At 41.5% G+C, this 22,019-nt stretch overlaps 1 protein-coding gene across 2 annotated transcripts in view; it reads left to right on the top strand.

Annotated features, from left to right (window-relative positions):
- Nucleotides 1-6,247: 6,247 nt before the first annotated feature.
- nup210 (nucleoporin 210) overlaps nucleotides 6,248-22,019 on the top strand; it is a 62,934-nt gene continuing 47,162 nt past the window's right edge. For both annotated transcript variants that reach the window (XM_079517844.1, XM_079517843.1), the window contains exons 1-9: nucleotides 6,248-6,949; nucleotides 8,985-9,124; nucleotides 11,499-11,630; nucleotides 14,804-14,894; nucleotides 16,562-16,712; nucleotides 17,392-17,524; nucleotides 18,132-18,290; nucleotides 18,899-18,967; nucleotides 19,585-19,691. In XM_079517844.1, the coding sequence (XP_079373970.1) occupies nucleotides 6,792-6,949; nucleotides 8,985-9,124; nucleotides 11,499-11,630; nucleotides 14,804-14,894; nucleotides 16,562-16,712; nucleotides 17,392-17,524; nucleotides 18,132-18,290; nucleotides 18,899-18,967; nucleotides 19,585-19,691 (1,140 nt within the window). In that variant the 5' untranslated portion in view covers nucleotides 6,248-6,791. The remainder of the gene's footprint in view (nucleotides 6,950-8,984; nucleotides 9,125-11,498; nucleotides 11,631-14,803; nucleotides 14,895-16,561; nucleotides 16,713-17,391; nucleotides 17,525-18,131; nucleotides 18,291-18,898; nucleotides 18,968-19,584; nucleotides 19,692-22,019) is intronic.

Raw genomic sequence — 22,019 nt, 5'->3', positions numbered from 1 at the left:
CTAAAAGGATAACACAAAAAGCCCTAGGAGGGCTTGTTTCCATTGTGGTCCTGTGAATTTAGTTCATCAAGAATAGATATTCTTATTCAAGGCCATTTCACAACATGGGATCCTTCTAAACTAGAAATTACATAATATCAGCAAAACGCCCAACATGTCACAGTGTAATTAGACACATACTGTATATAATAATCAGACTGCTGTAATTGCACATCGAGTAGCCAAAAATCACACATGTGGCCTCTGGTCGATGAAAGTCTTTTCTAGTCAAACATTGTTTTCTTTTCAACTCAAATGTGTTTTCATTCACTCCAGCACCAAGTCAAAGATAGGAGAGGAAGTGTTTAATGCTAACCAGTAAAGACAGGGTATACTGTGTCTCTGCAGGGTGCCACGCAGTAATGAAAGTGACTCCCCACCTGTGTCTTGTAAAGAGTTTCCAGGCCCCGGTTAATGGGATGTCTGCAGAGGCCTTCGATCTTTGAACTCAAGGGTATACCATTCTGTTTGCTGCTTTAGCAGCAAAATTACAAAATGTACTACTTTCATCTAGTTGAAGGCCTCTCCACTGGGTAAGAATTTCCACAAAAAGAATTGTCAAGGTCTTTAGAAGCAATTAAACTCCTCTTGAACTCAGAGAGAGTACTACCATTCTGTTTGCTTTTATAGCAGCACAATTACAAAATGCAGTAGTCTATTTCCATCAAGCTTTGTTTGAATGTAATGCCTATACACTGGGTTAGAATTTCAACAAAAACTGGCAAGGTCTTTAGACACAATTTAACTCCTCTCATGCTACAAAATAGTCTAAAATACATTAATGTCAAAATTACTCCTCATGTGAATTTCACCAATTCAATGAAAGACACTGTCTCAATGTTTTGCAGCAGTTAGAATACATTAGCACTGGGGGCACATGGAAGTGTTCTAGGGAGATTATGCCTCCATTGTCCATGATTACAAATGGATAGAGCTGAAAATGCGAAACCACTCAACTCTGTCAACCAAATGCGTGCACCATGGAAATAGTGAGGGAATTTAAAGCTTGGCACTAAAGAACGTGTAAAGGGAATTAACACCTATAACAAAGTCCCCTTACAGCTGCCTATTTTCTCTCGGTTTGACAATATCAATGGTAATTTAAACCATAAGCCACAGAGGTAACAAGAACAATAGTTAACTACATGTATGTTAGATTGTTAGTAAGAATTACTAACATAACATAGGTGTCATAATCAGGCGCAATTTCTAGACAAGTAATACAATTTCTGGGACCCCAATACAATACAATCTCTGGGACCCCAACCTACACTTAAATTTAACCTACACAAAATGGATCTTTTTTTGCCCCTGGTATTGCCCGGACCCAACGCTGAAAACCAGTGATCTAGAGTAGACAATGTTCACCCTTATCATTATTTCACCATGCAATCATTTTGGCTAGTCACACAACTCCTCCTCTCGTTTTGCATTTCATGGAACACACAGGATGGCTCCCGGAGGCTATAGGACTGGCTTCACTGCATTGTAAGAACCTTTTATTATGTCTACCTACAGCACTCTTTCCTGCACCTCGGGGACCCTAAAAAGGCTGTGCACTTCCCAAACTTTTAGGAATGGCAGCCCTGAAGACCCATTACGCATGCTGATGAATGCTGATCCAACACTTAAGAGTTGCTGCTGTTGAGTAAGCGTTTAAAATAAGCAGCGCTGTTGCTGTGAGTGACCTTCCTGCACCTCTCTTGTTTTGACCTAACCATGCACGATGGCCAGTAGCGTTGCCAGATTGTAGGCTACAAGAGAAACAAGCGGCCGGGTCTACGAAAACAAGCCCAAAAGACGTGACAAGGCCATGCGATCACAGTCATGACACACACAAGGGAATCCCCATCAAAATGAGATAATATAATATCAAAATCATATTTACCTCTTGAACCCTATAATAACCCTAATATTTGAAATTGCAAAAAAAAGATAATAATAAAAATGTTGCATGGGGGCCCATCTTTTCAGATAGGGGTCCTTGACATGAACATGGACATGAACATCAGGAAGGAAGCCCAAATAAGTATACAGTTTAGAAACAAGAACAAGCCCAAAGTTGCTCATGATAAGCATTAAGCAGACATGGCAACACTACTTCTTGCACCTCCTCATTTAGGCTTAACCAAGCATGATGGCCAAGTAACATTCCCGAACCGTCTTCAGTCACATCAGGATTAGGAAGGATGGGATCACTGACGCATGCCATGACGCAACATCAATGAGTGGCAGCTGCACGATATTATTCCCACATGGGAAATATTATATGTGCCATTAGGCTCTGCCATATTATATGACTGTCGCGTGCCAAAAAGCTCACACCGAGCTGTGTTCTTAGACACCTTGTGAGAATGTAGAGCTGCTATTTTGGCACCCGGCAATGTAGAAATATAATCTGTTGAAAGTCCTGCATTCAAAATGTTATAGGCTACCAGTACAAAATTATTCACAACAAACTTACAATATAGCAAGTAGCCTACCCATTGTGCAGAATGCCCATTTCACAATCATATTGTTGTATTTTAATTAGTAGTTTATGCATTCATTATTATTTTGTTTAATGTTGCAGCTAGTAAAGTTGGGGCTGATTTTAATTACTTTATGATGTGCTGAGTAGTGTAACCTATTATAATATATCACAATTAAACAATTAATGTATGTTTGTATGAATAATCTCTAATTATTATTACAATTTACAATTTAGGCCAGAGCGACTTACATTAAGCAATAACAAAAGCATGGCATACATCACATATATAAAAAGTAGTTATCATGAATCATAAACTAAGAACGTAACAGTGGAGTATCTATGTTAACTATACATACTATACTATATAATATATTATACATGTGTACTATAAAGTGCTATGACTACATAAAGTGCAATTCTAGAGCTGTCTACGTAACAAGCTATAGGTCTGTTTAAAATACTATCTAAGTCTACATAATGTGCTATCTAAGGGGCTAGGCTAGGTTATAATAATGATGTACTATATCAGTATGCAAACTAAATAATTGAAGCTGTCAAATAACTGTGGTAGAGTAAAAAGTACAATATTTCCGTCTGAGATATCATGGGGTGGAAGTATAAAGTATAAAACATGTAAATATTCAACAAAACCTGTGTGCCATCAAAGTAAATGTACTTTATAACACTGAAATAAGGCGATACTATTGCAGATATTGTACTGTAACTGTGATTTTATTTCACTGGTGGAAGTCTATTACACTATTACAAGTTTGATGTGTGCTGTAATTGTGTCCCACTCTGTGATTGATGTGTCTGATTCCACAATACAGGCTGAATTGTATCCACAATTTGCAGAATATTTTATCCCGTTAACTTGGATCAAGTGGCAGCCAGCCTCTTAAAAGTCTACAGAAATTTCATAGAAAGTAGAAATCTGAACATTTTAAAAGGTTATGCCTCATCGATTTGCCAAAAAACAATGGCAAGAAGTTTCCCCCCATTCATCTGAGAAGTTACTTTTTCTCTCCTTGGATTTAGTCCACATCAGCCCCCGAAAACTGGCAAACCTATGTGCAGATCTATCCAGGTCACAGAAACTAGCTCCACATTACAAGCATTTTGACTTTATGTCTGTCTGGAACCGCAGTTTTCTGTTGTTGTCTAGACATGAGGGCCATACAGTAAATCTGGGGTATTAATTGAACTCTGAAAGAATTAAATCAACACCCCAGATTGTTATGGTGCAGTCTGTCTCACAGACATACACAGATGACACTCTGGTATTTTGTTTTCCTTTTCCTGAGACGAAGTGACATCATTCATTCTAAACATCACTGCTACCTATATGTTGCCCACACACACACACACACACACACACACACACACACACACACACACACGTATAGGTACATGCTCATTATACTTCTTCCTAGGTGTGTTTGAACGGTCTGAAGGGAGGGAGCCCACACTAAACTGTCATGTCAAAACAAATGGAACGTGTAGTAGGCCTACTGCCTTCTCAAGTTTCATTCTCCGCTGCTGTGTCCATGCATTGAAGAGTGCACAGACCCAACAAAACCCACTCACATCAAATCATAATGGGAACAACAGCCAGTGGAAGAAATGTACTATTTTTTTTCCTTTTACTTTAAGTAAAAGTAGCAATACCACAAATACTCCGTTACAAGTTAAAGTATTGAACATTTTACTTGCGTAAAAGAACAAAAGTATTGGCATCAAAATATACGTACAGCACCAATGTAAAACTGGAGCAGGGAAAAAATCTGTTTCACATTTCATAATGTTGTCAGTTTTCCCTCTGTTGACTGTGCTGGCAGTTGACATGTACATAACACCATGGTGGTGTAAGAATTTCTCAAATTTTGAGTAAATTAACGTAGATACTTTCCAACATCGGAGAACACTGCTTACTGTCAAGGATGTGCTCTCATTGACAATGCTGAGTAATACAACATGTTACCTTTGGCTCAAATTATTATGTAAAACACTCCAAATCAAGCTTTTCTAATGAAGCTATGGAATGCATTTCACTGCGTCCAAGAAAACAGTCAGGGATGAACATCATTGTAACGAGATCAAAGAAAATACAAGTATTCACAATCTTGGTAACAGACCATATTTCTGCTATGGACCAATAATGCCAGGCAATGATGTCATATTACATTGGGGATGAATTGTTTGTTCTTGATTGCACCATGCTCCTTTGTGCGCCAAGACATACAGTAGCCAAAAATGTGGTCATTGTATTCCTTTGCAGCCATAATGTCCTGCATGGTTATAACCCTATGTTCATTCATCATCCTAGTAGGCCTATTGGAATGGATTTGGTAAAATGTCCAGTCTTCATCTGATGAAGTAATTTTTGCGCTATAACCTACTCAAGTCGTTCTCAAACATTTGTACAAGAACCCCCAATTGATATGAATTTGGCTGCGGACCCCCATTTGAAAAGATTTTGTGCCAGGGACCCCCATGGGAGGAGATTTGTCAAGGTTTATAAAAAAAGAAAGGAAGATCTCCATGGCTCACAATTGCTTCGGGAGGTGTTGTGAGCTTGTAGATCGGCTATTTTTGAATAGCCAAAGAATAGTGTCTGAACTGTTCTTCATTTTGCTGGGTACACCCACCTGGAAGACCCCTGGGGGTCCCCGAGCCCCACTTTGAAAACCAGTGCGCTACTCCATACTTAGCATACACGTGACGAGCAACTAAACATAAACTAATTTCTCATACAGTTTTCAGTCTGTACAGTAGTCATATATTGTCATACCATTCACCCATCTGTTTCTGGACAAATGTACAGATAGCCGTCACTGACACCTAGGGGTGGAAATGGGTGCATCATGCTTGACTCAAGAACCTGAACCTGTGTAGGTGCCTCAATCTAAAGACAAAATTACATGAAAACTATGAAGGGATCTATTCTCTCTCTCTGTGTGTGTGTGTGTGTGTGTGTGTGTGTGTGTGTGTGTGTGTGTGTGTGTGTGTGTGTGTGTGTGTGTGTGTGTGTGTGTGTGTGTGTGTGTGTGTGTGTGTGTGTGTGTGTGTGCTGTCAAATCAACTCATCATCCAAAATAAAAACAAAACAATAGACAACAATACAAATCAAATCCACAAACAATATTAAGCTACAAAATAACCAATAACCATTGCAAATAAATTCTTAATTATGCCCATTTACCTGTCATTCTGATAGCCTACTGGTCAGTGACATTATATTCACCACAAAATCTAAGTAATATCTGATCCAGACCTGATTCTGCAAGTTCATTTCTATTTTCTGTTTCTGTTTTAAGTTTTAACCTCTTTTCCTTTCCATTTGACCGAATTAAAATGTCACTTTAAATGTTCTTTTGCTGTTTTATGTAAAGCCCATTGAACTGGCTTGTTGTTTAAATGTGCTTAACAAATAAACTTGCCTTGCCTATTGATTGACTGATTCTAGGTATTAACATTAATACATAAATAATACACACAATAAATCATACAGAGGATGACATCAAGTTTATCTAAATACCTCTTTCCAATGTGGTCCTATAGTCTATTATATTCTATTGACAGCTGCACATTATGGACCATAGAGTTATATGATGGGAATGGGACAGACGACCCCTTATATTTAACTGTAATGACACTCGTCATCAACAGTCGCCCAGACCCGTTTGTTTTCAGTGACGTTTACTTCAATTCCCAGAATGCACGCTCGAACTCCAATTACCGTTAATGGCGCGACCGTCCTCACCGCCGGTACTTGTCTGTGGTTTATGGTCTGAGTGTACGTACGAGGAAATACGAAATATTCTATAACTTTTTTATGTATGAATATAGTACATCATTTAATTTAACTGAACGGTGTGACAGAGCCTCGACAACAAGGAAGAGGGATTTTTATTTTGAAGAGCACGCGTGGAGTAGTATAGGAGGCAGGCAGTGCATCATCATCATCATGAGAGTGACTGTGTGCGCCGGCTCTCCTCATCTTATTCATTAACTTCAAGCTACTATCATATTTCACGCCGGCGGTCATAGTATTTATGCGTGTGAATGTAAACGCCTACTGTACCTCCTACTGCCGTGGTTCGTTCAACACGCGGCGGGGCGCGCAAATCTACCGTCTGTATATGGAGGAAGTTTAAGTACTTGGGCAGGTTTAGGCAGGGGAACCACATTTTCATTCATCCGGGGTTTGTTTACTAGCTGTCTGTCCGTCTCGAGTCAGTGTGGGGGCTGGGGGCTCACGTTGAAGTTTGAACCGGGCATGGCGGTCATTATTAAAGTATTAATATGTGCACTGACGTTAATATTCGGTCACACTGGTCTCGCCTCGAAGCTAAACGTTCCCAAAGTGTTGCTGCCACTGGCCAGAGGCACCAGAATAAACTTCACACTGGAGGCGACTGAAGGTTGCTACAGATGGTGAGTACCCTTTTATTGGCTGCTGATGAGGGGGAACAAATAGCAGATCTACAAGCTCACGGCGCGTCGCTTCCGCGACGCGTTGTGAGCTCGTAGATCTGTCATTTGTTCAGCGCGCCACACCGTCCCACGACGAAATGTAAAAACCCAGACTAATAAAAATCACATTTCTTCTATAGAAACAGCCAGAGTTGGCCAACGTTCTGTAAATATAAAACAGCATACAGTGCAACTGACAAATACAGAACAAAACATGAAATCGTGAGCGTTTAAAACCGCATAAACATGAAGCGGGGGTACACACAAACTGTCTGTGTCTGTCAGCTGCTGCATGCTGCTGTCCTGACTTGACTTCACTCTGCCATGAAAAGCGAAACCGGACTTGAGCTCTCATATTTCATGCGGGGCATTCGAGGCCACATGGCCGACAACAAATCACTAAACTGTAGTGGAATCATGCTCACTGTGCCTGCGGTTCACTTAAAGCCGTGTGTATTGTTGTATGAAATGAAACTTCAACAAAAGTAAGCATTATGAGCTGAGCTGACTTATTTTAGGCAATGGAAGCAATAATAGGCCCGAAGTGGTTTCCGTGAGATATGGTTCACAATGAATGACATGATATCCAAGTTCAAGTTGTGTCACTAATACTATACTTTGACACGAGTGTGACCCATATCGGCCTGATGGGGGCGCTATGATTAAATGTCAAAATTTAGATTCAGAGAAAAGTCATCACTTATCTGAGTCTGATTGATGCACAACATACAATTTGCTATTACACAATTTGTCTTCACTCTAATGTGACTCAAGAACTACTATATTTTAAAATGCCATTTTAAAATTTCTCCTAAACCATAGCAATCTGTAGACCTAGAATGCCTGTGATCATTTAATTAACTTCGTACATTTTCATGTATCATTCATAGGCATAGAACCATTCCATCCGCTCCTGGTTGAATTCAATTATGTGCGGGCTTAATGTGATAAATTCTCCGTTTGTACTCACCCATTAAATAATTCCAAAGACGTGGAGTGAAATATGGTCCTCTAGTTTTATATCCATGTGAAAGTTCTGGCACAAAACGTGTATTTAGTCAATTATCTCCACTTTTTCAAGAGATGCACACGGACGTCTTTCTCTCCGGGCGAGGGGGGACCGGAATGATCGATGAACTGATTTTAGACGTCATCACCAATTGACAAGGGAAACACAAAAGTTTGGGTCACACAATTGGCAGGTGCCTTGCGATAGGTGCTGGGTAATTAATCACACCACCTGCCAATTGTGTGACCCAAACTTTTGTGTTTCCCTTGTCAATTGGTGATGACGTCTAAAATCAGTTCATCGATCATTCCGGTCCCCCCTCGCCCGGAGAGAAAGACGTCCGTGTGCATCTCTTGAAAAAGTGGAGATAATTGACTAAATACACGTTTTGTACCAGAACTTTCACATGGATAAAAAACTAGAGGACCATATTTCACTCCACGTCTTTGGAATTATTTAATGGGTGAGTACAAACAGAGCATTTATCACATTAAGGCCGCCCAGTTAACGTCCGACATGAAAGTAACCGCGACCGTTCTATGGCTCTGTATGTGAAATACTGTATATACTGTATGTAACAACAGAGCCATTCTAGGGCTAAGCAATCTGTAGGACTGATTGCTACCAGATCTTCTGCGGATCAAGCTTATCAGAACTATAATCTATCAAGACAGATAGGCCTACTTTGTTTTCCTTAGCTGAATGGGTTCCCACTTCCCAGATTGTATAAAACTGACATACAGAGCGTGGTGATATCATATTTAGGTTGGAAGATATTGACCTATGAACTTGTCATGAGGCTGCACCGCAGGGCTTCATTTCTAGGACCTGCTGTCACCCTAGCATCACGACACCTAGTGAATGACCATGTCAACTGGCTATGCTAGACCTACGTAACAACATTTTCATAGTCGTGAGATTTTATTTTGCTTGAATCCATGCTTCAATTTTGACAATGTATTTAATGAGGTAATAATCATCTTCCAGGTCATCTACTAGACCAGAGGTAGCCAGCATTCAGCCCATAGCTGTAGAGAGCAACAGAGACTGCTCCCAGACAGCTGTCCTCCAGGTCTTCTCCACCCAGCCTACCAGACTGACCAGCATCATCCAAGCTGAGGATGTTGGTAAGTACAACACAAACCGGCTCAACGAATACAGCCTGAACATGTTGAGCAGTACTGTATTAATACATATTATATAGAATGTCTTTGTAAGTTGCAAAATACTCCACAAAACTGGAACAAATTACATACATTTTAATCAGATGAAATGACACAAATTAAAAAAGAGCAGATAGAATAAAAAGAGCTAAACCAAATTATAAATAATAATAATAAAACAAGAGATTCAAGAGACAAATGCAGCATAGATAAGGTGATTTACGGAAGGTGCTTTTCTGAACAGGTTTGTTTTTAGAAGTGATTTAAGAAACGATACAGACTCAGCTCGTGGGATGGCCTCAGGTAAGGCATTCCACAGTTAGGCTGAAAGTTAATACACTTGTTCGTACCGTGAACTGTTTAGAATTTCGAAAGGCAAGTTCAAAAGGATCAAACCAGTTACAATAATATTTGATACAATATGCACAACATTGCATTGTTAATGTTGCCAATCCTCTTAAACTCTGAAGGATGTATAGTTCTGTTGCACAATTCATGGTTCTAGTCTTTTTTCCCCCCACCCTTTCCCTATAACAATGTACAACATTGACTCTATATTGTTCTGCAGGCCTGTCATGGCAGCTGTTGTGTTGACAGACTCACTGGCTTCTCCAGCTGTTGGCACACAAGACAGACAATGCTGTATTGACTTTAACCACTTGAACCCAAGCGTCCTTTCTCTGTGCATGTCATAAAACATTTGCAGAAAGTAGCCGTCCTACAAGCCCACAATTTGACCAGTTGTGACTGTTGTAGATTGGCTATTTCTGGCGAATAGTTTTGGTGCAGGGAAAAGGGAGGGGGGGGGGGGGGGGGGGTTACCTGGGGGTCCCCACCAGAATTGGTTAATATAGATACTTGGTTTAGTGGTTAGCTATTTAGACTCTCTCTGAGTCTCCCTGGTAGTAGGTTTTTGGTATTACGGATGTCATATGTTTGTCTTATAGTTTGTCTTATAGTTTATATGTATAGTGTCATTATATAGATATGTTCTAGTCACGTTCTTAGCTTACGCATGTTTCGCGATAAATGCATTTTACATATGTGATGTATTCCCATGCTTTTTGTTCTTGCTTAATGTAAGTCGCTCTGGATTAAGAGCGTCTGCTAAATGCCTAAATTGTAAATTGTAATTGTAAATTGTCTTGTCATGTCCTGTATTTGTTGTTACTGGCAGAGCTGTGTAACATTTATTTGCCTCTTCTCTTGGCCAGTGCACACTTGTAAAAGAGACTTTGGTCTCAATGTGATTTTACTGGTTAAATAAAGGTTAAATAAATAAAAATAAATAGATAGCATCACAATAATTTTGAGAACCAGTGCTGTAGATGCAGAGTAAAAATACATCACATACTCAGAATACGGTATACAAAATATACAATTTACACCACTACCCCCAGTAGTGCTTGCACTGTAAGCGTGTCAGATCAGATACTATAATGTCTGTACTGTTTCCAACTTTCCAAGCAATTCTGATATTTGTTTCTTTCTGGGACCTCCAATCTGCTCTGTGTTTATTTAACTCTGACAGTGTGTGTACAAATGGATCTGTAAGGAGGATAGTTTGGGTTCTCAGAGGTATACAAGCTCAAAAGGTTCCATTATTTGGACATTGAGAAATGGTGACCTACTGTATGCACTAGTATGCAGTAAGTTACCGGCATGTTCAGTAAGTAAGAGAAATGAGGTGGCATGTAATGGCCAGGTGGCTGACCTTCCACCGTAGATGTGTTGCATAATTAAGGTTCACAACTACCAATATCCCAGAACCACCACTCTTCTGAACAGCGCTTTGTTCTCTGCTAATGAGACCCATGTGGTTTGAAACAGCCCCTTCAGCTGTTCAGAATCTGCACTGAACAGCAAACACCTGACTTAACTATGTATAAGTTGTACCATACATGTATAGTCATATGAGAACATAACCATTCTGGGTCACATCTGGTGGCACATTTTTAATCAAGTCGAAAAACAACTTCCTGTAACTTTGTAAAGTTCTAGGAAGTTGTTGATCTTATAAAGCAGGGGTGTCAAACTACCACCCTGACCCATTAGGGCTGCAGCTAACGATTATTTTCAGAATCGATTAATCACCGATTATATAAAGGATTAATCGATTAATCGGATTATGGCGGCAATTTAGCTACACAGACTTGAGATGTTTTTGGATAACTGGATACCAGCTTGTGTGTCATATTTTGCTTTGCAGTCGCTACTGTGCATGTGCAACTATCAGCAAATTGTAAGAGGTGTTTGTACAATTGTATTGTCCAGGGTGAGTTTTTTTTAAATGTGCTACAGTACTACTGCTATGACACCTACTTTCTCCCATTTGCAGTTACAGGTCAGGTCCTCCGTTGTGATGCCATTGTGGACGCCATCAGTGAGATCCACATTGTGTCCACCACCAGAGAACTGCATTTGGAAGACTCTCCTCTGGTTCTGAAAATCCATGCAAAGGATGCTGAAGGTACAGTATATGATGTGCACTCGATAACACTGTTAGTGTTCTTTATTTTATTATAAATGTTTTGTGCAAACAATCAAAACACATCAACATCATTCATACATGCCATAAAACAAAACCACAATACAAATTAAGCAAAACAGTAAGTAAGTACAAAGGGGTTCCATTGCACCTCAGGAGCGGGATTGGTGTGTGTAGAAGAAGAAAGGCACTGGAACAAACTCGGACAATTAAAGCCTTTTTCTATTTACAGGGTGTAGGGCACTGTAGGCAAACAGGCTCAGAGTTTGCTCCAGTGCCTTCCTTCCTCTGAGCAAAAATAAAAATCAAGTTATGGTGGGTGGGCTGGCTGGCAGATGCCCATTATAATTTGCCCATTTGGACATTCGGGATCCGACGTGTTGTCAACACAATACCCAGCAACTGAGATGAGATTAACAGCCCAAGATCACACCAAACACACCATAAGCCTTCCAATGCTGGGTACCCAAACCTAAACACGCTGATAATTGCGGCACAATAACGCTGACAACCCCGGCTGACAACCTGGCGCTATGTGCTGGGTGTCTTATCTTCATTGCACCACACAGTTGTGTATCCTGAGGTAGCACTAGGCGATATGGATATGGACGATTGGACGATATGGGGGGGGGCTGTAGGAGACATAGGGTCGTTTGCACCAAGAAAGATTAAATAAAGCTTAGTTTAGTGTTAATCAAGGATTTGTTGATCAAGGATTAATTTTAATTCGAGTTGTGTTGCACCACTTAATTTGAAGCATTGCTTAACAGATCTGTGATTAAATCCTTAACCTGTGATTAAAATCCATTAAACTGTGATTAAAACTTTAAACTGTGATTAATTCATGGATTAAACTTTGTTGTGTGTCCGCCATCTTGGTTTTGCACTGTAAATAAACAGCAGCAGTCGTGAGCATCATTAGCGTTACTATTTTATTCATATTTGAGAATGTTTAAATTAAATTATAGTGCCTGCAGCAAAAATATATATAATAATAAAAACCGTCTCGCTCGCTAAAAAAAAAACCAACAGACGTATAAGCATGTTGTTTTCATTTAAACCTCCTCTCCTGCTGGTTTAGAATTAATCCCTTATTGATACTTAAATCAAAGTTTAAAGTAGTGGTGCAACAGGATTGACATTAATCCAGGTTTACAATCACACAGGGCAACCTGATAGCGAATGTTTATGGGGAAATTCTCTTATCAACTAGCCTCGGAAACCCAGACGTTTTTATTTCCAGGGAGAAAAAAAAAGTCCACTTCAATACGGCATACAGTAGTGCAAATGTCGATCACTCTCTGCTGATTTCTGATCGTCTGCACCTTTGTTAAATTGACGCACACACGTACACACATACACTCTAATTCATTAGTCTCATGTCACACAGCAGCGTCTAGATTCTCCCGGCGGATCCTGCCGGGAGCTGCCTATGCCATAGTAAGCATAGGTGGACCCCAGGCTACTTATCAACCAGCTCGGTGAATTGAGGAATGTCATTCCCCTATTGGCGTACTCTCCACATTTCCTTTCTCTCTACTGTCGTTGCCAATAAAGGCTAAAGAAATGCAGAAAATGTAATTAATTCATACAATTTCCAATGTAAATTAGACGACTAAAATATCAAAACACAACATGGGTACTGTACATGGTGGAACCGGTTAAAAACTATTTGCTGGTAGAGTTCAGCTATTATGCAGTCTTCAGGCTTGCAGGAAACCCAATCCACATAACTGCTACAGAGTATAAACGAATCAAGAGTCCTTAACCATACAACCTTTGAATCCGCAACACTCATGCCCTAGCACTTTATTGCGATATTCAAATCCAAAGGAAATTAATATAATATTGATATATTGCCCACCTATTGTGACTCGAGGCATGCCAGGCCTCCGTCCTGTACCCAGCGTACAGGCTTTTAATTCTCCTCAGTCACTCAACTGCCCCAGTGTCATTTCTAAATGATAATACTGGGTTATTACAGTATAATGGCACTGTAATATAATTCTCAAGCCAGTCTGTGCTTGCCATTGATAATGGAGCAGCTCATGAAGTCTTTATAATCAAAGGATTTCATTATATATTTTTTAGTATTTGTCTGCGTTAACTTTTCTCCAATGGGATCTACGGCGCATAATTTGCATAACTACTGCAGTAACCTTTCAAAGTGATGATTGAGATAACCCTGGGCAGCTTTTCTTTTACCCTCAGGCAGCTGGGAGTTGGCTCTATTTGTTCTGTCCCACTGCTTCCATTTATGGCAGACACATACTTAGCTAATGAGCTGTAGCACACAGGATCCTTCTCTATGATGGCCCTGAGGCCCGCGTTTTGTTTGTTTGCTTTGGCCCTAAACGTATACTTTGAATTTGTCAGATGAAGGTAGAGGCGCAAATCCCATCATAAAAGAGGTCTTGCTTCAGCTAATTCAATTCAACTGCCAGAGGCATTAAGCCAGGCAAGTGTTGTTGTCACCTAGTCTAAGCCCCAGACACTAGCTAGTGGAAATGTTTGTTTAGCAGTGTGTACGTAGGATTGGTCATGTCTTTTGTGTCATGGCTCTCAGGCGCTGTAGCGTGTGTCTTGTTATGTCTGTATGTCCGTTGGCTTATCTTGCAAACTTTTGGACCGATCAGCGACAACTTTATTGTGCACCCTGCCAGTAGTATGAAGTACTATATATTTTTTTACATTTGACTATGGTGGTGGGACCAGTTTTAAACCTTGCCCACAAATACTATATAACTCAAAGTCTCATACATGACTGATGTCATAGACTGTAATCGGAATCAAAAGGTAGAAGCTCACATCTGAACTCTTTGAAGTAAGGTCCTGCTGGCCCCCGAAGTGAACTGAGATTGAAGAGTACAAAGTAGAGCCGCCCGCACACTGTTGTTGCTCCCAAGTTGGTATTTGAATCAAGAGTGATGTTTGGAGCCCGTGCTCTTCTTCAGACTGAGTCTGATCAGCTATTTTCTACGAAGAGATTTGTTGCAGACCAGTTTGGTGTGTAGACTGAGGGAAAACGAGCAGACCAAGTACAGAGTGAAAGGTCAAGTTTACTAAGTATTGAGGGTTTAAGTGGTTAGAATCGTAATCTGTGATTTAGATTCAGAGAGATCATCTGTCTTTTTATTTTTCTTATATCATTGCAGGTAACATCTTCAGCACTCTGGCAGGCCTGGTGTTTGATTGGACCATTGTGAAAGATGCAGACACGGATGGATTCTCTGACAACTCAATACGGTAAATCTTCCTTCTATATTGACTTTAACAGTAGATCGCCAACTACCACATACAGAGGCACCAAGATGTAGTGTCTTAAGTGCAGTGTCTTAAGTGTACAGGGTTTGATGATGTCTGGCATTTCATGATGTCTGGCCTTATATGGAGTGTCTTGAGTGTACATGGTTTGATGAGGTCAGATCAACACTTGGAATGTCAGAACAGACCTGTTCCATATATGTGGTAGCGGGGACAGTGTCTTGAGTTTACAGGGTTTGATGAGGGCCCAGGTAACTAGTTTTCGCCGGCTGCCAGGTGCAGCTGCATTAATAACTTTGGGGCAGGCCCTTCTAGAGTTTGAATGGACAGGTATCAGTCAAAAAGGAGACATCGAAGAGGAAGGACGGGTGGGGATGGATCAACATATGGAATGTCTGAACAGGTCGGCTTCATATATGGAGATCTAAGGGTTTGAGGTCAGAAGAGTTGTTGGCCGGCTCCATATATGCAGATCTAGGTGAAGATTCAGTCTTCTCCATGTATGGCTATCCAGGATTTGATGAGGTCAGTGTCGTGATCTTCATATATGGAGACGGCCATATTTGGAGCGTGTCACGAGGCGTGATGGACTGACGGCCATATATGGTGGCGTGACGTGTCGCGAGGCGTGATGGACTGACGCCCATATATGATGGCGTGACAGGTTTTGCAGATTTTCATAGTAATCTGCGACCACTTTATTATTTTGATATTAAATAAAGTAAGACAACATTACAATGCATATTTTTTTCAACTATTAAAATCACATATAAAGTTTTTTTATGAGCATACAGTCATGCACTGACTGCCTGGCAGTTGGCAAATTCAGTGTAGCCAGCCCCCCCCCCCCCCCCCCCCCATCTGCTGCGCCTCGCAATAAACACAACATACACAGGGAGAGATACAGACTGAGACTGTTGCCTGATTTGTGCTTCTTTCTTTAATACCGTGGTACATTGTGTCAGAGGCTGATCTACAAGCTCAAGCTGACAACGTGTCTCATCAGCACACTTGTGGTCTTGCACATCGTATGTTATCTGCACGACACCATCGTGCGACGAAAAATAATCCAGGCTTGTGCAGTGCATGGCATTAATATATTTGGTGTGCATGTACATTGTACGAGCATAGAGCTAATCGGTCGTTTATACATTGATTACACTGTGTGTGTGTGTGTGTGTGTGTGTGTGTGTGTGTGTGTGTGTGTGTGTGTGAGAGAGATCAGCATATGGGCATTGTGGTCCCCCTCCCTTGCAGTAGCGAGCCAGATAAATATCAAACATGTTTGAAAATGATCGGAGTGGCCGCGAATCCGCGATCAACTGGGGAAGGTTCAGATTGGATCTTTGAACATTCACACTAGACGATAATTTATGCCCGAGAATCTCTTCCGATCGAGTCGCGTTCGTACTTGAGCGTCAAATCTGGTATTATCGGATAGTGTAAAGGCACCTTTATGGGCCGGTAACTTTGAGAGTGTACAAATAAACGAAAGGGACGGGGGAGGGGGGGGGGCATTGTGTGTTCTACCTTCAAGGTGGTTATTCGTTTACTGTATAGCTAGTGTGATTAATCATTCCAGGGGTCAGTTGCAAGTGGGTCACACTGAGTGTGTAATGCATTTTCTATTTTTTTATTTTTTTCCCAAGGGTCCTTAAATTCTCAGAATCAACCTACACCCCTCCTGGCTACATCTCCGAAATCGAGCGTGTTGGGAAACAGGGAGACATTATTTTGGTGTCGGGACAGAAAACGGGTCACGCCAAGATAAAGGCTAAGATGCAAGAGCCTCTGTATAAGGTACAGTAAGCTGTTTTTGTTTATTGATGATGCATAATATAACTATTTGTTTGCTTCTGTGGAACTCGAGTGCAATGTTGATGCAGCAGGAAATTAGAAATGGCCCCAAGGTCTTTGTGGTCTATTTTTAGAAAGAGACAGCGGCATCACAAGAATAGAAAGAAGAGCTCCAGTGCAGTTGTTGCATCCCTCTGTGCTAGCCGTTTAATTCTCCTGGGATGTACAGTATAGGTCTATAAATAGAAGCAGCTTGCATAACAAAGATGGCTCCTGCTCCTCTGGCCTCATCTGTGACGTCAGAGCTATGCGTATGTGATGATAAATGTCCTTGAACCTCGACTGCTGTAGGCCGATAAAAGTACTATCTGCCTTATAAGGTGTGGACATGCTCGTCAGAGGTTTTGGATTAGATAGTAATCAATTATTACCCATATACGACTTGACAAAGCATAAAATGTAAGTGTCATTAATCTTCCCTGAAAAATGCTAAGGAATAGCATTTGCTGTAGCAGCACATGTAGTATCAGTAACAGTATGCATGTTAATTGAACGGCTGCTGGCCAAATTGAAGTCAGGGTTGCATGGTTTGAGTCAGAAGCAGCCAATTGAGTATTGCATGTTGTTTGTGTGCATATTTGTTGCGCAGTAACCATGGTAACCTTGGGCATCCGTTCCACAGGATGTGGGCGCAGCAGAAATTAAACTGCTGACTCTAGAGAACATCCTGTTGAGTCCTGCATACGATGTGTACCTGCTGGCACACTCCTCCATACGCTACAAGGTCCAGAAGATCAGACAGGACAAGATAACAGGTGGGACTGGGACTCTGCCAGAGGCCCAGTAAACCATATTCTTCTGCTATTCACAGCAAAATCCTACGTGTTCCTGAGCATGTATAAATGTAGCCATTTGTACACATGAATAAATGAACACTGAGAATGTTACTTTGTAGTGAAGCATACTAAATGTACCAACATTCTAATCCCCATGTAGTGTGTACAACTGTACATACTGTATTACAATTCTGTGTTGCTACTCGACACAAAATAAATTGTAAAATGTACCTTTTAACCACTATTATACTTTGTCATCCAGGCCTCCTTTTCTTTAAAAAAAGATCTCTTCACCCAAAATTGCTGATGTACAAGCTTGCAACGTGTCGTGAGACACGTTGTGAGCTTATAAATTGGCTATTTTCTGCAAATGTTCACAGAGTACAGGGTAGAGAGACTGTAGAGGGTAGCACAGGTCCAATAAAATTGACCCAGACTGAGACGGACCCGTGGATAACTGGACTGGGACCAGTTAACTTGATCTTCTAGTACAGTGCAACTCGGGTCCAGGTTGAGTATCCCTCTGGATTTCACTGTGAAAGCATGTGGAGCTGACATGTGTATGTTTTGTCTTGGGCGTGTGCAGAGCTTCCGATGCCATGTGACCAGTATGAGCTCCATCTCCAGAATGGAGTGCTGGGCCCGGATGCAGACCCACAGCTCCCTGTGGCTCGTCTGGACCAGCGTACATCCACGGCCACTGCCGTCCAACTGGGACACATCAACGTGGTGCTGGACCACAAGCGTATCCTTCCTTACATTTCAAAGTGTTTTCAGTCTGGGAACACATTCGGTAAAGGGGAAAAAAAGTGTTTTTGCCTCTGGCGGCACAAAGTGATATGCTGGGAGCTGTTGTATACAATCGATAAAAGTGGTTAAAAGGATTCTGACGTTGTGTTAACTAATTTTGCTGGGGACCACCTGGTACCCCCCCAAAGATCTCTAGAGGTCCCCAGAACCCACTTTGAGAACCAATGCTGTAATTTGCCATGTCTTCTTGAACGGATTACGGATATTATACTGTGTGTGTGTGTGTGTGTGTGTGTGTGTGTGTGTGTGTGTGTGTGTGTGTGTGTGTGTGTGTGTGTGTGTGGGTGTGGGGGTGTGGGTGTGTGTGGTGTAAATTGTAAGGAACAGTGTGTGTGGCCGTGGTCAGAGCCAGTGAAGTAGAATTGGTTGTTGATGTAATGAGACACGGCAGACGGGGCTAAAAGGGTCTGAGGTGCTAACCAGGATTTGTAGTTGGAAGTGCAAACTTGGGATCTTCTTAGACACGCTTCAATGTTCTCAAATGGTTCATTAATGTGGCATTTATTTACCTAACTTGGCTTTTCCTTAATAGCAACAACTCAGGACTTCGCATTCAGGGAGTGTCTCGTCTTCCCAGCAGCACTCTGTATGTGGTTGAACCAGGTTACCTAGGTCTGTTTCTTTCTTTCTCCATTTTTATCTAAACCCTATTAAAGCTGCACTCTGTAACTTCAAACCTGGGTTATCCACGCAATCGCTGACTTTATTTAATATTATTATTATTATTTTTTATACCACTGAGCAGGTCGGTCAAAATAGCATTTTTGGGTGGTGCAACCACTCCCTTACGGAGCGCTGTGTCTGGCTGGGTGGGTCGGTCGGTCTGAGCACGAACAGCATGGTTGTTTTTCACCACCTGTGCGCACCCTAGCGCACACACACGCATGTATTAACTGTATATATGATGCTTTCGGATGTGCCAGTACAGTACAGTACAGTACAGTACAGTACAGTACAGTACAGTACAGTACAGTAGAGGGTACTGTAGAGGGACCCCCACATGGAAACTGTCATTTCTCAACTGTTTCGGATGCGGGGCGGCACGCCGGAACCGGCCCGGCCCCCTGGGCGCGTTCCTGTGGGTCTGGAAAAAGGTTTAAGCAAGATAGTGACCCGAGTTGCAACTGGATGAATGAATACTGAGGACTTTACTGTGTACTGCCAGTATGTTGCCATTTTACTTGATTTAGTTTCTGTATTATGACTGACGGTTTTATTATTCTATTCAGGTTTTAAGATTCGTCCAGGTGACAGCTGGATTCTTGAGACAGGAAGAGTGTATGATATCCACGTTGAAGTATTCGACAAATCCAGCAATAGAATTTACCTATCTGATGTAAGTATGTCTCATTATCATTTAACCCTTAAGACCTGAGGCTGATTCGTACAAATACCTTAAATCACTACTTCTCACACTTTCAAGATTTCTCAAAAATAAATAAATAAGTAAACAGCAGGTGTACACGCTTGGGCTGTGGCCTCAGTCACACATAAAAGACAGGGTGCTCTCTTGCTGTCCTTGTGGGAGAGGGGAGGCAGAGCAGCTCGCAATTCATTTTCAATGGGAGTCACGTGGTTTTGACGAGACAAGCTTGCTCCCTGCTTGCTCCATGGGGGAGGGGGGCCGGAAGACAGCCAACAGCCGCGTCTCGTCAAAACTACGTGACTACCATTGAAAATGCTGCTTTGCCCCCCTATTCCCCAAGGACGGCGAGAGAGCACCCTGTCTTTTATATGTGAGCGCCGCCTGTGAGGTTGTAGGTCTATTTGTGGATGGCCAACACACAAAAAAATCTAAAATGACACTGATGCTTTACCGGTTTTAATGGGTTAATTGTCATGTGATTACATTTTAATTTGTATTTAATTTTATTTATTTATTTATTATTATTATTTATTATTATTATTATTATATTTTTAATTGTTTAATTGTTCTTTGGGCACCCCCTATGAGAACTGATTATAATGCACTACTACATCACACATGTCCTTGCTTGTAAAAGCCAGATAACCCAAACCACAATTTGAATATCTGCTTTCATTGCCCCTGACCACAAACTGAATGATGGTATTCCAAACAAATCGGTTATAGTTCAAAAATAATACATTGAGTATTATCTCTCATTCCACATATGCCAACAACGTACTTTTAAATGTGTTTAACTTCTTAGGGTCTTGCCTGTCATGGTGTATGCTGTATCTGATTGAATTTGGACAGCAATACTGTAGCTATTGTTACCACTACACTCCAATAATTTCAAAATAGGTTATTTGGTCCCCCATGGAACACAAAGGAAAATTGCAATGTATTGTCCTGTGGACAGTGGACACACAATGAATCAGCAGCAGACTAAAATAACATCTGAGAAAACGTAAGGATGAAAGTCTTTTCCTTAATGCCTGCATTGGCCTCTTGAGCATTTATTTGCCTTAACTTAACGCTTAGGCCGCCAGCATTTATTGATAACTTGTGATATAATTCACGCCAGCATTTTCCCCTGTTTAACTCTTATTTTGAAGAGCAAAAAACCCAGACCGGAAGTTATGATCTTATGTTAGGGTGTGTGATGATGCATCGTCATTCCATGTTTACCGTGGGTGCTGCTGAAACATAATGGAGGTGCATCACAGCGCCGGCTCTGGGCCGTGGAATAAACCTTGTTTTGACCAAAGATGCCATCTGGGACCAGGAATAGGCGATACAGGCGATTGAAAGAAACGGATAGAATGGATGTTTATGGGCACGACGACAAATATGGCGCGATTCAGTGTTATTGACAACACCAACTAGCAACCCGATGCTAACGTGAGTAGCATTATGACTTGATCAATCAAAAGCACTATAAAAGACCAATTGCCGTTGATCTACGGCAATGGCGGACTAAGTGATTATAAAGAAAGCTGTGCGTGTCTCACAGAAAATGGAAATATTATTAGAATATCACAATAATGAATATTAAATAAAAACCTCTGTATAAATGTTTTCATTTTTCAACATTGTTGTGCAACTATAAAGTAGCCTTGCCGAGCCATGAGGCCCATAGGGCAGGAGCCTATCTCCTGTTTCTGTAGCGTGAGGCAGCTTGATGGACATGACGCTAGTATGTCGCAGGGACTTACCCCCAATCCAACCCTTTGATGCTGAGTGTCAAGCAGGGAGGCACTGGGTCCCATTTTTTAGAGTCTTTGGTATGACCCGGCCGGGGATTGAACCCCGACCTCCCAGTCTCAGGGCGGACACTCTAACCACAAGGCCACTGAGCTGGCTAACTATACTTATTGTTATAGTTACTGTACTGTAATGTGCTCTGTACTGTATTGTAGTGTACTGTGTTCTGTACTGTACTGTACTTTGTTTATTTTTGGTAAAAATCTTCTAGAAAGGACAGTTACTGTGTGGGGGTCCCCGGGGGGTCCCTGGAACATCCAGACCCCCATGAACGCGCCCAGGGGGGGGGGGGGTCCGGCGAGCCTTCTGCGTCAGAAACGGTCGAGAAATGACAGTTACTGCGTGGGGGGTCCCCGGGGGGTCTCTAGACCCCCAGGAACGCGCCCAGGGGTGGCCTAATTCCTGCAAGCCTTCCCGCGTCAGAAACGGTCGAGAGTTAGCGTGTTGCAAACATTATTAAATCTTTGTTGTTTCTGACTCTGTGCTAAAGCAAAT

Source organism: Electrona antarctica (assembly GCF_951216825.1).
Source record: "Electrona antarctica genome assembly, chromosome: 2".
NCBI lineage: Eukaryota > Metazoa > Chordata > Actinopteri > Myctophiformes > Myctophidae > Electrona > Electrona antarctica.
The sequence above is the reverse complement of the archived record's forward strand: the minus strand, read 5'-3'. Positions and strand labels throughout refer to the sequence as shown.